The sequence below is a fragment of the Balearica regulorum genome, chromosome 9 (assembly GCF_011004875.1).
Source record: "Balearica regulorum gibbericeps isolate bBalReg1 chromosome 9, bBalReg1.pri, whole genome shotgun sequence".
Classification (NCBI taxonomy): Eukaryota; Metazoa; Chordata; class Aves; order Gruiformes; family Gruidae; genus Balearica; species Balearica regulorum.
Genome location: NC_046192.1, coordinates 2,397,914 through 2,413,574, shown reverse-complemented (window position 1 = coordinate 2,413,574; position 15,661 = coordinate 2,397,914). Strand labels below are relative to the sequence as shown.

The 15,661-nt window shown below is 41.7% G+C and overlaps 1 protein-coding gene across 2 annotated transcripts in view; it reads left to right on the top strand.

Annotated features, from left to right (window-relative positions):
- Positions 1 to 15,661, top strand: part of VPS8 (VPS8 subunit of CORVET complex) — a 79,959-nt gene that overhangs the window by 48,173 nt on the left and 16,125 nt on the right. For both annotated transcript variants that reach the window (XM_075760764.1, XM_075760763.1), the window contains exons 34-40: positions 964 to 1,010; positions 5,376 to 5,517; positions 6,171 to 6,260; positions 6,697 to 6,739; positions 7,291 to 7,394; positions 8,760 to 8,838; positions 10,282 to 10,364. In XM_075760764.1, coding sequence (XP_075616879.1) covers positions 964 to 1,010; positions 5,376 to 5,517; positions 6,171 to 6,260; positions 6,697 to 6,739; positions 7,291 to 7,394; positions 8,760 to 8,838; positions 10,282 to 10,364 — 588 coding nt within the window. The remainder of the gene's footprint in view (positions 1 to 963; positions 1,011 to 5,375; positions 5,518 to 6,170; positions 6,261 to 6,696; positions 6,740 to 7,290; positions 7,395 to 8,759; positions 8,839 to 10,281; positions 10,365 to 15,661) is intronic.

Sequence of the window (15,661 nt, the reverse complement as noted above, 5' to 3'; positions counted from 1 at the left end):
GCCGTTCTTGTAAGAAATGATTGCTAAGAGTAATGGTAAGTCGTCACTCTCATAAATGGACGAAAAATAGTTTGATGGTTACTCAGCTGCAAGAATTGCTACGTTTTAATTATTTGGCCTGTTTGTAGAGTTCTGGCCATAAAAATGTATGATCTCTGAGGTGCTGATTGCATCACTTGGTAATGCTGGCATGGTTTAACCCCAGCCGGCATTTAAGCACCACACAGCTGCTCACTCACTCCTCCCTCCCTGCTGGTGGGATGGGGAGGAGAATGGAAAACAAAAGAAACTCATGAGTTGAGACAGAGTTTAATAGAACAGCAAAGGAAGAGAAAATAATAATAATAATGATAAAAGAATATATAAAACAAGCGATGCACAATGCAACTGCTCACCACCCGTTGACTGATGCCCATCCCTGAGTGCAGTGATCATGCCCTGGCCAGCTTCTCCCACGTTTATATACAGAACATGATGTTATATGGTATGGAATATCCCTTTGGCCAGTCTGGGTCAGCTGTCCCAGCTGTGTCCCCTCCCAACTTCTTGTGTACCTGAGTCTACTCGCTGGTGGGGTGGGGTGAGAAGCAAAAAAGGCCTTGACTCGGTAAACGTTGCTTAGCAACAGCCAAAACATCAGTGTGTTATCAACACCATTCTCATCCCAAATCCAAAATGCGGCACTATGCCTGCTACTAGGAAGAAAATTAACTCTCTCCCAGCCAAAACCAGGACAAGGCAGTTTTCGGTCTGGAGCTCAGTGTGGCTTGCACTCGGAGATCAGGCAGAGCTGCTGTCAGCAAACACATCCTCTGAGTATTTACACAAGAAAAACGTCTATACCAACTTCTTCAGCAGGCACTAGCCATCAACAGTATTTTCTTCAATGGATGTACTTCAAGAATCACTGGTTTATAGCACATTATTTAAAATAGTAATACTCTGTCGTCTCCTGTTGTATAGGACCAGTTTTTACTCTTCCAGTTTCTGAGGAGTCTCCTGGATCCAAGGTATGTAAGAAAATTTGACCATTTGCAAACTACAGCTTGAAAACGTGGGTCAAAATAAATTCCTTTGAAACCGTGTATCAATACACAGCCTACAGCCAAGTTTAGGGCTTGGAAAAGGTGACTTTCTCTTCAAAATGCACAAAGTGGAGAAGGATGACACAGAAATTAGTGTTCTGGGGACTAGCCTTTAGCAGAGCCCGTGCCAGCTTCCTAACTGGGAAGTGGTGTGGGTTCCTGTATGTGCAACGTGACGCCTCCCCCACGCTGGCTTCTTTGAGAAGGCTGTGAAATGGTCACCCTGTGACTGAAACTGCCATTTCTCTTCTCAGAAACGGCAGTTTCTGTTCTCAACCCACCCATCGATTACTTGACCGAGATGCCCAAGTTTAACATAAATAGAAAAGCATTTTGGTGTATTGGCATTTTTCATTTCTGTCTTATTTCAGAATTGCTGCCGTATCTCACTGCAAACTTCTCTTTAACCACTTGCTTGCTCCATCTGCTCCCGTTCTTTCGGTATTTCGGCACTGAGTGTTCTCTTTCTGTTGAATCAGTTTCAAGTGCTACAAGACCTTGATTTTATTTATTTATTTTGTAAGACATTTATATATGCACAGCTCCAACTGCCTTCCAGCAATTGTTAATGCAATTTAAGGCAAGATCTTGTTTTGTCAATTAGCTACAAATTAATTGTGCTTGAGGAGGAGGAGGAGGAGAAGGTGGTAATATCTGAATTTAAGTGTCAATGTTTCAGTTCTTATTGAAGTGGAATAAAAAGCATGCTTTGGAAGTTAGATCCTGGAATTAATTGCTTTTTGGATTTTATTAGGATGTAAATTAAAAATAATAATTAAAAAAAGACAGACATGTTTTGTGATCTCCTGAGTTTTACAACCTTGTTTGTATGGAAGGTGTGAACTTCCACACCTATTTTGTGTCTTAGAAGTCAGCATAAAATCAGCACTTCACCAAGAAAATATCTTGGTTGGATTCTACAGGAGATTATTTAGTTAATAAATTATTTTTTTTAATTGAAAAGTTAAGCAGAAATGGTACCCAGCTGGATGTTAAGTAGGACTTTGTTTATGCTATGATATCACTTGCAGCAAGTGAGACCCAATGAAGGTAGTAATTAACCTGGATTTTAATCTTACGCACAGAGTGGCTTCCATAATCTCTGAGTAATAAACATATCTAATTTAGCTCTACCATAATTAGAGCTAACTACAGCCATTTCTCCTGTATTTATCTTCTAAGCAAAAGCAACACATGATGTGTTCAAACCAGCAACAGGAAGCCCCTTTCTGTATCTGACCTTTCAGAAAGTTTATGAACAGTTCCTTCTCCCTCTGTGTTCCAAGTCCACAAACTCTCCCCACTGCAGTAAGATGTTCAGCATCCCAAGTAATGGAGATAAACCGTGTACTGACTGGATTGTTGTTGCCAGAATACTCAATAAGTAAAAGAACAGTGGGACAGTTATGTAGAAAAATAAAATACTAAATATTTTGGATTCACATTTGGCAGTGACCATAAAGCAGAAGGTCTGCAAGGCCAAGGTTTAGCCTTGATGATGTCAGTAAGAAGTGTTCTGTAGAGATCCTAGGTTGCTGGAGGGGCTTTTTTTTTCCTTTTTTTAATAAAACTCCAGGTCCTGTGGTCTGTTTTCAGTGCCATGAGGTTGTCTGCTTCGAAGACCTGTTGAAATGAGGTGAACTGTATCCTGAGGGAGGTAGGAAGGAGGGAGAAATCTTGCTATGCAAGACCTAATCTGCAGATATACCTGTACTCCGTAGTATATCTATACATAAAATAGCAATTATGTTCTTCTGAAAACATCTCTTTTCAGTCAATCTAAATGTTCATATGCTTTTTTGAGCAAAATTCTTATTCAAATAAAGATTCTTAGAGCAGTAAATGAGCTTTTAATGTCTTGAATACGAATGATTGCTTGATCATATGAGGACAAGACTTATCATGCTAGTATAACTATCCTAGTTGGTGGAATTGCATTAGGGATTAATTTGGCCCATTTAATTTAGCTAGAGATTTATTTTAAAGGAGGTGGAAGGGGGAAGGGAGGAAACAGGGTTAACAGATATTGCCTGGGGAAATTAAAACCAAATGTCCGTATGTTTGTATCCTCTAAGCAGCCACAGAAAACGGAGAATGGAGTGTATATTGCTCAGCTCATTAATCACAACCTTTGCTGCATTTCCGTTTTAAACTCTTTACGTTTTTTTCCTCTAAAAAACCCAACGCAGTGAAGCATGTCTGTTCACAGTATGTGTCTCTGTATTATACCAACAATGTTAATTTATTTAGCAATACAGTGTTCTGGGTCTATAAAGATATTAACAGATACCTAAACTTTTAGGTTCTGTTACAATGGCTCCTCTCACTAGCTATTGGTGCCGCTCACAAGGCTCACTTGTGCCAGGTTTTGTGAGAAACCAGTGGTTATCTCTTCCTTTTAGGAAAGAGCTTGTGGCGTATGACAGGGGAGATGTTTCGCCTGGTTATTTTGAAGGTGAATGTAATCACGTTGAGCTGAGCTGGACCTGTGAGTCTCCAGACTGTTGCTTAGCTTTTAACATTATCAAAATACAGCTTTCTTTCCATTCTCTCTGCATTTCTTAAGTGGAAATGGATAAGGAAATGGTCAGCTTGCTCATGAAGTCATGAACACTCGGTGCCAGAGTTATTTCCAGACTAGAATTTGTTCTTGTACTAAAAATGTACGACTTGCCATTTTTCCCATTTTCATAGACGGAGCTCACTTTAGATAGAAAGTGCTTCTTTATTGTAGTCTAGTCGCAAAAAGAGTAGAACGCTTGCTGCCTTACAGGCATTGGGGGAGTTTAGAGGCATGTGTTGTGGGAGGAGTGGATGGTGAACACAGGAGGCCAGAATTTAGGGTTCTTGTTTGGTCCTTCCAAAGCCCATTCTTTATTTGATGTCAGAACACAATAGTTTGCATACCAATTTTTTATACAGCTGTGTCCATGCGCAGTACCTGCGTCAGGCTTTCATTTCTGGGCAAATATCATCTATAATCAAGTGACTGACGTTGTAATCACAGTAAGCTCCTTTTGGCTTGCTAGGGGCATAGTGTTCTCCTGGCCTTTCTTGGATGATAATAATCCTGTTAGTGCTCATAGCTCCCAGGAAATAGAGGATCATATTGTGTATCAGACCTTTTCCATCCCATGGCTGTAGGGTTTGCACATCAACACATCTTCTGATTAGGAATTTCTGTTCAGAAAGGTAACAAAACTAAATACATACCTTGATCTGTTTTCTTTCCTAGCAGGAGCTTCAGGACAGGTTTGAGCCCTGTTTCCTAAACAGGATAAATGTCTGCTGTTTCTCTGCATGACGCATCAATCCTAGAACTGCCACATGAAGTTTAACCTTGGTTGGTGGTGGTGAAATGTTGTTCATTCTGAAGGGTTGCAGGTGCTATATCTATCTCTAGGAAAGTATCATCCCTTCCATCTGAACTCTTTGAAATCTCTTGCTTTGTGTTGCTCTTCTTAAAAAGAAGATAGGAGAAAACAGTCAGGACACAGGGACAGTCATGGGCACTGCACGCAATTCTGTTCTCTGTTTTGTTTCCCCCACATTAGGAGTTTACTTAATAATAAGCCAAGGGATTAGAAAACGGGCACTGCATGAACCAATGCAGTGCCAGCAGCTGCTGCTGGAAAGGAATTGGAGAAATCCTTTTTTACAGGGACATCTTTATTAAATGAGTTGAATTGTACTCTGAGCTTCACCAGCAGAAATGACCTCAGCTAGAATCAGAAGGAAGGTCCTAGTTTGGCCCCTGAATGGCTCAGGCCAGGCAGCATCATCCACAGCCCTAACCAGAAGAGAGGATTGTCAGGTCTGCACTGTCAACAAAGGTCGAAAAAGAATTTCAGGAGCAATAAGCAAAAACCAACAAAATATCTCTTCAAACACATACAGAGAAGGTCTATAGGACAAATAGATAATAGACATCTAAAAAGACCACTTGGAGGCCATAAGGTTTCATTGAAGACATTAGGTGAGTTCTTTGTCCCTCTTTCCCATAGAATTGCTGAAGAGATGTCTGCAATGGAATCTTTCTTCACAGGGGTCTTTGATAGTCGAATTTATACCGAGGCATCAGTAGAATATGTTGTGGAACAAATGAAATGCCTACTAACAGACCTTCAGCACCAGTAACTACTAGAAACAGGATAATTTTTCTTTTAAAACCAGGGTTTTTTTACTTCTGTGTTAAGGATAAAAGCACACAACCGAGTAAGAAACTCTTCTTGCCAGCCAAACTTCCGGGCTCGAATTTGACTTGAGCGTCCTGTGCCTTTTTTATTCCAGAGAAGGCATTAACCAAGACCTGATACACTTACCGCCCTGCATCACTGAGCAGTTCATTGAGCTGCTGTGTCAGTACAGCCCAGACCAGGTTTTGGAGACACTTAAAGTTCTGGAATACTGCAGACTGGAAGAAACCATCCAGGTAGGAAAGATATATGTATAAGGACAGGGGCTAGGGGGAGCATCCAAATCGTCTCCTACCTCTTTAAAGTACTGTAAAAGTATTTTAGCCTAGGTTGTGGATTCTAATCCATTTCTAACACTGTTTGTCCCCTCGAGCTGCTCAACTGCTCTCCTGCAGCGTGGTTAGCTATATTTAATATATTGATTCTGAGTTTAGTCTCAGGGACAATAAGAAAAAGGCTGTTGGTGTTCTGAAGCTACTGAGTAACTGCAGAATAGAGACTGGCTGTGTTAACGGTGATGAATATATTGAAGGTATATGAAATCATGGCCTGGGGGTTTTGGAAAGCAATGCTGCCAAAATTTGACTAGTGACTGTTTCTTCTGAAAATTTTAACAATAATTTGTCCTTGATCTTGATTTATAGGCTTTCTTATTTTCTTTTTTTAAGCTGGTGGTGGCAATAGTGCAGGTTGAAAAATAAATGCAGCGTAGCCGGTGGGGGGAGGAAGCAGGAGTGCTGCTCAGACTGGGTAATGTGCCTGTGAACACATGGAGACGCAATCCTTTCTGACCATCTGGTCGTCATTGTCTTGTGGAGTAAACAAACACTGGCAGATTTCTTAAGATAGACATTTACCTTTTTTTTTTTTCCCCCCCCTTTTAACTCAGATAACCCAGAAACATCAGCTCCATGAAGCTTCTTCATATTTACTGGAGAAGAAAGGAGATATCCATGGTGCCTTTTTGGTTATGCTTGAGGTACAGTACACTGAAATCCCGCATGTGGCATTTTTGCCATGCCAGGATGTCGTGTCGCGTCATGCCATGCCATCAGCATGATGGCCTGGATTCAGGTTTGATATTGTCATTGCTTCTCAATTTGTTTCCCACTGGAAATCATGGAAGCGGTTACCTTCTGTCACATAACAATATGTTGAGTTGTCTGCAGACTCAGCAGATCAGCGTGTTTTTCTGGCATGTCTTTAAACATCTAGTAGATAATAGATGCTGAAATTTTTCTTAATCAAAAATCACCTTTCAGCTCCTGTTTTCCTTTCCTTGTTTGGAAAGACATTCATGCTATGTTAGTTATACTGGGGAAGAAAATGAGGGTGAGCCTTGGTAACCAGACCTTTTAAAAACACTTCTGTCGAGATTCTGTGAGTTTACTGTTCCGAGTTCTTTCTCATTTCAGCGATTGCAGAGCAAGTTGCTGATGCTTACACAAGATGATGAAAGTAAGAGTTATCAAGTTAGATTCCATTTCCTATTAAAAAGAGACAAACACAAAAATGTAAAGTGCATATGTCTGACACCTGGCATAATGAGATCCTCTTTTGGGTTTCTAGGTATTGTGGTGACGTGTTTAAAATTTATATTCACATGGCTGTGGTAGTTACTCTGATGCTTCCTTACTCTGTTATTCTGATCTCTGGCAAGATCAGTGTAAACAAAATGCGATGGATTTTCATGTGTGTGGGCATCTGCCCTGGTAGCTCTCTCCATTGTGACTGGTGCTCTTAGCGCCTTACCATATTTGTTACCTAATTGTATCCTAAACCACAGCTAAGATCTTCCTTATTCAATTACATGAAATGTTTTATATGCCCAGTTTATTGCACTGTCAGTAAAAGTGCCAAAAACCAGGACCTGTTTTTATAATTTAGTTGCTTGCTGTAGTGAACAGATTTTAGAACAGCAGCATTATTTTATTTTGCAGAATGATTGGGAGTTCACATATCTAATGGTTTTTATAATTGCAATTTGTGTTTTTCACCAAAAAACCTAGACTCAGCTGAACTCCCCTTGCTAGAAAACGTTGAAGATACTTTAATGAAGACAATTGCCCTTTGCCGGAGGAATTCACACAATTTAGACCAGCAACAGCGAGAGGTAAGGTAATAAAAAAAACCTGTTGCTAAAATCAACAGAGGCCTCTGCATCTCCTGAAACTTTCTCTTCAGACGCTGCTTCCTTTCCCTGTCTATTGAACACTGATATGTCTCAAGCAGTCATTGTTTTCCTCTGCCTTGTGGTATTCTTGCAGTGGTTCAGGTTTCAGACACACACGAGAGAAATCCTCACTTGTCAGGGTGAAGCACAAAATAAAGTGCATAGCAGCAGCAGAGAAGCAGGTGAGACAACAACCTTCTCCCCATTTTTAGCTCTGGTTAAAATTTGGTTTGAATCTCATTCAGACACTAAAGAAGGCATAGTAAGGTTTGCGCCAACTTGATGGTTGCACAAAGGTGATGCTGCTCTTGCTGTGGCTGCAGAATATTGCTGTTCTGAACATGCTCACAAATCCTGAATTGAATGTCAGCCTGGTCTTTGAGGGGTGGAGACAATACAGCTTGCTTGAGCTCTTGCAGAGAGAACTGGGTTTGCCAGTCTCCTTGTACTGAGGTTGCGTTTCCATTTTGCCAACATCAGTGACGTAGAACGCATCTCCTAAGATTATGCCCAACGTCTTATGTAAGTGAACTCAAAACTGAGAACGTTGTTCCCGTGTCTGACAATGTGGCATGTCTGGAAGTCGAGAATTCCGTAATTTCTTCCAAACACTGTCCTATGTATGAGGTGACCTGCTCAGTTTCTTCTCTTAAATGATTTTATTGCGCAACAGATAGTTGCTGTGTTTTATTGAAGAGGTGTCTGTGTGCACATCCTGTGTGCTTATGGCCTGCCCGCCCAATTGGATAGATTTGGGTTAGTGTTTGCTCTCACTCTGGGTCCTGTTCACCTGCTGGAATTGCTTTGTCGGTGCCCAAGTAAGATGTTACTCTGGTCACCAAACGAAGGACCAGCTTCCTCAGGACAATATTATGTGAATTTAGTTGGAATCTGTTTACTCTGCTACCCATTACATAAACAGTCTCTACACCAGAGAGTTTCCTTCTCACGTGGAGAAGTAGTTGGGGACTGAATGAAGTAAAAGTAGATTGTTGTCACAATTCCAGTCAAGAAACAGGTGAGAATGGAGGAGGAGACAAGGGTCTTCTGTGCTTAGACCCCAATCAAATAGTATCTTGGTCTAAGATATGAGCAGTCCAGACTGGAAGTGGATTTCTAAGCGCTTTGCTCTGAGGTTATTTTAACATGTTTCAGTTCTGTTCCATTGCAGTCGTGAGAAATGTAGTTCTGTTCTTCAGAATGTGGAAGTGAGCTTTTGGAAATGGACTCTGACATTGGTCACAGCTCATTTTTAGTACTGCCGTATTCTTACGGGTTTTTTTTCCTTGTATTTGATTATTTCAGGCCCTCTGGTTTCCCCTGCTGGAGGCTATGATGTCCCCCCAGAAATTATCTGGTTCTTCACAGTGTCGATACTCCAAATGTAAGTATTTTGGCTTTTGTGACCCCAAATATTTATCGTAATCTGTGTGTTGTCTCTCCTCCTCTGCTGAATGAATAGAAGAAAAGCAGTTGTGTTACTCAACCCCTGAATTTTCTGCTCCTGCAGTAGATCTGAACTGCAGTGACTGTAGGACTGAGCTCGGCTTGGGTGTTTGGCAGGCTGCAGCTCTCAGCCAGATAGTTGGGTTTTTTTAGTCCTGAGTGGAAGAGGGACCCTACCAAAGCCTCCGTTTGTAAGTTAGTTCCATTGAGGATGGTCTCTTTGAAAAAGCCAGGGTGCACAGCATGTACAAAGAATTCCCATGTTGTAAGTAGGTTGCTGTCTGCACTTTGGGAACTTCTGATGTAATGCACAGTCATCTTCCATGCCTAGCCTTTTTGTACGCTTATCCCTGCACCTGTCTATTGTATATAAAACCAGTAGAACTTGAATACACCAGCTACATTCTTTACTCCGGTTCCAGTGCCCTGAATCTGTTGCAGGTGTCAGCAGCACATCCTGAAAACTTAAGACACTCAAGCTTGAGGCTTAGGACTAGCTAAAAAAGGGTTTAGACAATGTGGTCTTGGACCAAAACACATTATTCTGTCCCATTCCAGCCCTGTGCTCCACAGTGATTACAGTTGTGCATGGTTCAGGATCACAGCGTATTACAAGTGTGGTGGTTATCATGCTGCCCATACTCCCTCTGTTTCCTTACAGTGACCATTAGCTATATCTGGACTCCTGGGGATAGTCTTGCAGAGATCAATAACCCAAAAATAAAAATCACCCCTCTTCCCTCAACTCATCTTTTCCTCTAAGTTCAGAATATCCTCTAGATTATCCATTTTTGGGAGCCAATGCTTGCAGAAAAGTTATCATCTGAAGTGATACCAGAAATGATGAGAGGATAATAAAACTGGATCCTGCATAACTCTCTTGTTTTCATTCCTAATGTGCATACTTCCCAAAAACTGCTCTAACTAGCTAATTATCCCCACAAAGAACCTGAATTGCTGGGTCCATGCATATCTCCATACTTTGGGGAATTGGGGATCGAGGAACAAGCTTCATGCAAAAGTTAATACTAGGAAGTTTTAGAGTCTGTGGGACTCTAACATGGACAAGGCATCCAAATTGTTTTTCGGTAGCAGTAGGAAAAGTGAACGACAGTGCTGCAAAGTAAGTCTCAATGTGAACGTTTACTGTAGGTCGGGTGTGGGAGAGGCATCATCATAGCGAAAACTTTAAAATATACTTTCTGATACAAAAAGCTGCGTGTGCTTAGTGCAAAACATGCAGAAGAAAAAAATATCAAAACTGTTTTCAAACTAGAAAACATGAGCTGGAATAAAACTCTTAATCTGGAAGATCAATCTCTCTTTACTCCTTCAATCCTAACTAACGAACTGATGGTGGCTTTTATGTTTGATGTTTCAGCTTTGAAGAGTTTGACAATGCAGGTGCTGAACAACATGGCTGCATTTATTGCTCTTCCTTCAATCCTGCAGAGAATTCTACAGGTGAGTTTCTGAAGAGAAGCAGCCTTTACGGAGCTGTGCCATTAAGTTATTGGAAAGAGCTGAACACGTTCCTGATGTGATAGCAATTTCCACATTGTTAAAGATCAGATTAGCTAATATTGCGTTACTTTGAACTGAAACTTTGCAGTTTTAGGGGCAAAGCCACTATGAATTTCTCAAAACTTGGAACTAAATTTGCTGAAAGGCATTTAGCTAAAGCTCTGGGATGGACAAGTGTGTGGGCTTTGGAGAAAGAGATCAAGACTGGGCCTTTTTGATGGTGCAATGTATTATTTCAGAGGTGTTAGTGAGCAACAAAGATCTTGTAGAAGGGCTGATTTCAAAACAGGATCTTGGGTTGAGTGATTACAAGTAGATATAATTTGTTAATTTGAAAAATAGATGAAAGATTAGGTTGGGATTTAATAGCAAACCTTGAGAAATGCAGAAAATGAATTAGAGAAATTCTCTGCATAGTGGAGTGATTGAAGGGTTGAGAAAGTGTTGAATTACTCTTCAGGGTTTCTATTCCTGATGAGAGAAGAAACTGTAGAAAAGGGCTTACAGGCTTCACAGGGTGAACACACCTCTAGCAACCTAGTAGTTTGATCTCAATATTATGCACAATCTTGCATATGGATTTTGGAAAAAAAATCATAAAGACAGTGAAAAATGTTGTAAAAGAGTGGATAGAAAGCATGATCAGATGAAATATGGTTTTATCAAAGGCAGAAAGTGTCGAGCAAACTTAATGCCTCTTCAATAACTTATTTCGTCTAGTTTTAACTGGGGCATTAGATAGAGTTTCCTGTCGGGCTTTGTTTGATGTTTAATGTAGGCAGGAAATGATACAGAAGCTGTGAATGAATAAGTGGGGGGGCTGACAGGGAGGCTTTCCTGCGTTATGGTGAGAATTACCAGAATGGGGCGAGAGGCAAACCAGTGACCCCTGTGAAGACAGCCCAGCTGGGAGGTGTTACGGTGTGGAGGAAATTCCTGTTCTCCTTCGGGAAGAACAGAAATTGTTGTTTGCAGTCTCCAAACATTTCATCCCATTTCTGTTCTTACAGACTCTTTTTGCAGAAATAGAAAACCCCTTTTCTAGAGGCTCGCATTGTGACATGTGCTTGTCAGTTGTGCAGGGAAGTGGTTGGTGTGATGGCACCTATCGCAAAGGATAACGGGATGCTTACGGTGCATCCGGTGAAGTACTTTTACTAGGGACAGAAATGTGTAAGGCATTATTTAAAGCAGCACGTGCAACTCTGGTTGCTGGGTTTGGAGGCAGGGGCGATTGCTCCTGCTCGCTCCATTTCCCTGGTCAGCCTTACAAATTCAGTCTGACAAAACAGAGATTTAAAAAGGCAAATGTTTCTGTACAACTAGAGGAAAAAATGGAGAGAGATGATGACTTCTTAAAATGCATTCAGAGAAGGACTGAATTCCAGGTAAAGAATGTTAGTATCAGCACTTCATCAAACAGGAGTAGTAATTGGTACCTCGTAGCTCAGAAACAGGTGTAGGGGAACTAGTGTCATAAAACTCATTAGAAGATCCTACGGAAGGGAAGGTGGTATTTATTTACAGGATCTCTAAATAAATTGACTTTGCCTCTTAACACTCATTCTTTTATAGATTTCATTCACTCACACTCACGTATTTGCAAACACCTAAGATGTATGGGAACAAGTGATCGGACCTGGATTGTTTGTGGGCAGTACAGAGAGTGTCAGCCCCTCACTGCCTCTCTGGGGTTCTTCTGATGATGACAGCTTAGGTTTGGACAGCTTAGTTATGTCTTTTAGAAGTTGCTGGCTGTTATAAGGTGGATTTTTGCATCTGAATCTCACTTAAGCTTCCACAAATCTTAAGCCAGATTGCTGCACATTTTGTTTTCCCTTGTTTGGAACCTAGGTTTGAAATACACGTCTGTAGTCTGCTCTCCTGTTGGGCTAACAGAAAAGTGGTGTGTGATATCCTGCAAATTTGTCGTCCTCCTCTCATCAGGAGATGAGGTCTTCCACTGTGACTTCTCTGTCCTGGGCTCTTACCAGTCTGCTGCTGTCAGTGCTTGACACCCTCCCAGCTTTGCAGCTGGGAACAGCGTCCTTTGTTACCAAGGCAGACCATTCATTTAACCCTTTGTTCTTGTGCTTAAAAACACACATTTCCAGTCAACTGTCTTCACACCAAGCTTGATTTCTGGGATTGCGTTGCTCTAGGTCACTTTTGCTTGTGTGTTTGTAGCTGTGTTGTATTAAACTTTTGCTTCAGGGCTTGCACTGGATGCCTGTGGGAGGTTTTCTTTGGGTTTTATTTTGGTGCACAGCATGGCTATTGGAAGAATGTTTGCTTTGAATTCGGCTGGGAAGACGATGTCGGGAATGGTGATGAGTCTTACCATGTGGCCATGTCTTTGGGCTCCTAGCTCAAATGTTCAGGGTTCTGAACCCTTACCATCAGGAAAGAAACTCCCCCTGTGTTAGACGGCAGGGAGCTGTGGATTTGTTGCCTCCCTGCGTAGTGTGACCTGTTCTGCTTCCTTGGATTATCTGGGAATGCCATTTAAGTGCCCTGTGGGGAAGAACAGCAACACAGCCTGTACACATGCTGTTTCCCCAGAACACTCTGGCTCAACTGCTTTCTTGGCTAGGAAGATCTCCATTTTGTTAGCCCTGGGTGGGTGTTCCTTTTGCAAAGCTGTGTAATTGCTCTTTGAAGCCGTGTAAAATTCTGAACCCTGGTGCCAAGCCGTTGTGTCTTGGCTCTGAGCAGCATGTAGGGCCTCGTTCAAAATGTTATTCATGTGCCACTTTACCTGTGACCAGAAGTAAATTCTTAAAGCAGTTCTTCTGGGCCCTGGAAAACATAAAGCATTTCCCAAGCTCTCAAAATATTTCTGTGAAACCCAGAATTATAAGTGGTGCTTGTCTGGAAAATGCCCTCAAAAGCTGCTCCAACAGAGGTCAAGTCTTGGTGGTAGAGCTGCAGGTCTGGAAGGTAGAACAGCTGCCCAGGAATTAACTGGGGGATTTTTTGTAAGGTGGATGACATCAATAAACTGAGGTAGATTATCTTGCCTTTTCTGAAAAGGAATTAGAGTATTCCAATTTTAGTGGACTGTTTTTCTTCTTCTTCTGGGCTTAACTGCTTATAGATTATACTTTATGCAAATGTTAACTTTGCAATCAAAATGCTTTGCTAAAGGGCACCTTGCAAAGGGCTATGGCCAGACTCCGCAGCTTTCACAGAAAATAGGTAGGCTCTGGGCATCTGCCTACTGCAGCGTATTGACTTAACTTTATATAACTGAAGTCATATGAAATAATGATTAATATATTTATGTTCTTGCTCATCCTTAATAATGTTTTAAAGATATTTATTAAATAGGAAGTCTGAAATAACTGTATTAGGAGAGATACTAGAGGAATCCTCTTGAGCATTAAGAAAAATTCCATGTCATTAAGGATGTGAAAGCTGTCTGAAGAGGGCTGAAAGGTTGAGTGTTAATTCCCTTACAAAGCTGTAATCCTTCATGAATGTTTTGTAAGTAGATGCAGCTGATGCCTCCTACAAAATGGAGAACTGGAGAGGCCAGAAATTTAAAATTTACCTGTAGGTACCCCAAAGTGGGGAAGGAAGGAATCCCTAAAATCTGTTACAGAGTGGAAGCAGAAAGATCCAAAGAAACCTTTGCCTGAATCTCTTCTGTCCCTGCTTAGGGCCCTGCTTGGGGTTTTTATTCTTTCCAGTCCTGGAGGTCAATGCTGGCATTAGTGTTACGTACAATAGTTGCTCTGTCCCCTTGCAGATGGGACAAGCTGCAAGTGAATGCCTTTTCTGAGTTCACAGTGCATTTCTTAGCACTGTTCAGTGAGTGCTGTTAGCAAAGAAAGTGCTGTTTCCTGGAGCCGGGAAGAAACTGGAAATGGAGGAGACAGAACTGGCTGAAAGGCTGCGTGATCGCCTCTGGCTTGCATCCTGATACCTGCCAGCTTTTCCTGATCTGTTTGTTGGTAGCGGTGCTGGGCAGTGAGTTTGGCTTCGTCTTACCATGCTAAGCGTTGCCATGTTCCCAGGGAAATGCCAGCCTGGGAACAGCAGCCGGGATCTGTTCCTGGCTTGGTGCAGCTTGCTGTTGTTACTGAAGTGCCATCCTGTCCAGTGCATTTGGAGCATGCATAAATTCCAAACCGAGACAAATTTTGTAAGGTGGAATTAATGAAACATAGTCCTCCATAAAAGTAAGCGATCCCACAAGGCTCTGGTGACTGTAAATTTTGTGGGGGCTGAAACCAGCAAATTGGAAGACTGCATTATAACTTGCTGGAAAGGTGAAATTGCAGCTCTGGATTCCATGCTGAAGGCAGGGAGAGCGCTGTGACCCAGGCCTCTGAAGTGCTGTCTTCGCTGGCTGCTGGCAGGAAATGTGCCTGAGCTTCACCGCTTGTACTTGACTGCCAGGCTCGGTACAAGGTTTTGCAAGACCAAGTGGCTCCTCTTTGGAGAAAAGTCCATTCTCTTCCTACCTGCCGTTTTTTTTAAAGATCATTAAGCGTGACTTGAGAAAAACTGAGCAACTGAAAGTTGGCCCTCAGGCTCATGTTCCTTCTCTGCAAAGCTGTAGGTGGCTCTTTTATTCCTCTCTCTTTGTGTCTCCTCTTCCTCCTCTATCTCTCTCCAGACAAGAAACAAGTTGCTTTGAAAGTCTCTACTTGCAGCTTGGGAAGTTTGAGTTGCTACATGTAAATGATTGCATCTGTACAGTTTTGAGAGTTACCTGTTTGAGTTTCCTTGGCCATATACTTGAGTGCTTTAGAAAAGTATCTGGTAGATACAAAAATAACTTGCTCTATGTTATGGATCACGTACATGCTGCGTTGGAAGTCCTGAGTTCCCTGTTGCCCTCCATAATTCATATGGTGACTCAGTGTAGTGTATTTTCTACGCTGTTGCTTTTAAATTATGCATGCGGAAAGAAAACTTAGTGTTGTTTGAGGCTGTACTGTTTGTCTAGTAAAAAAGTAGACTCTGCAGCATGTCAAGCTCTTCTGTATATTCCCAATCTACAGCTGGTTTTGACTCAAGTGATATTACTCAGTGCTATTTTTATTTAGGCTTGAACATTGGCGTTTCTGCCTGTCACGTTTCCTCTGAAGACTCTTGTTCAAAAATTGCCTGATTAGTTTCTATAGCTGTTTTGGAGATCTCTCTGGGTATCTTGCTAAGCTTACCCCAGAGAAGGGGATGATGCTGAGTTTGTAGCAGGCCTAAGGAAGGTGGTTGAGATACACCAG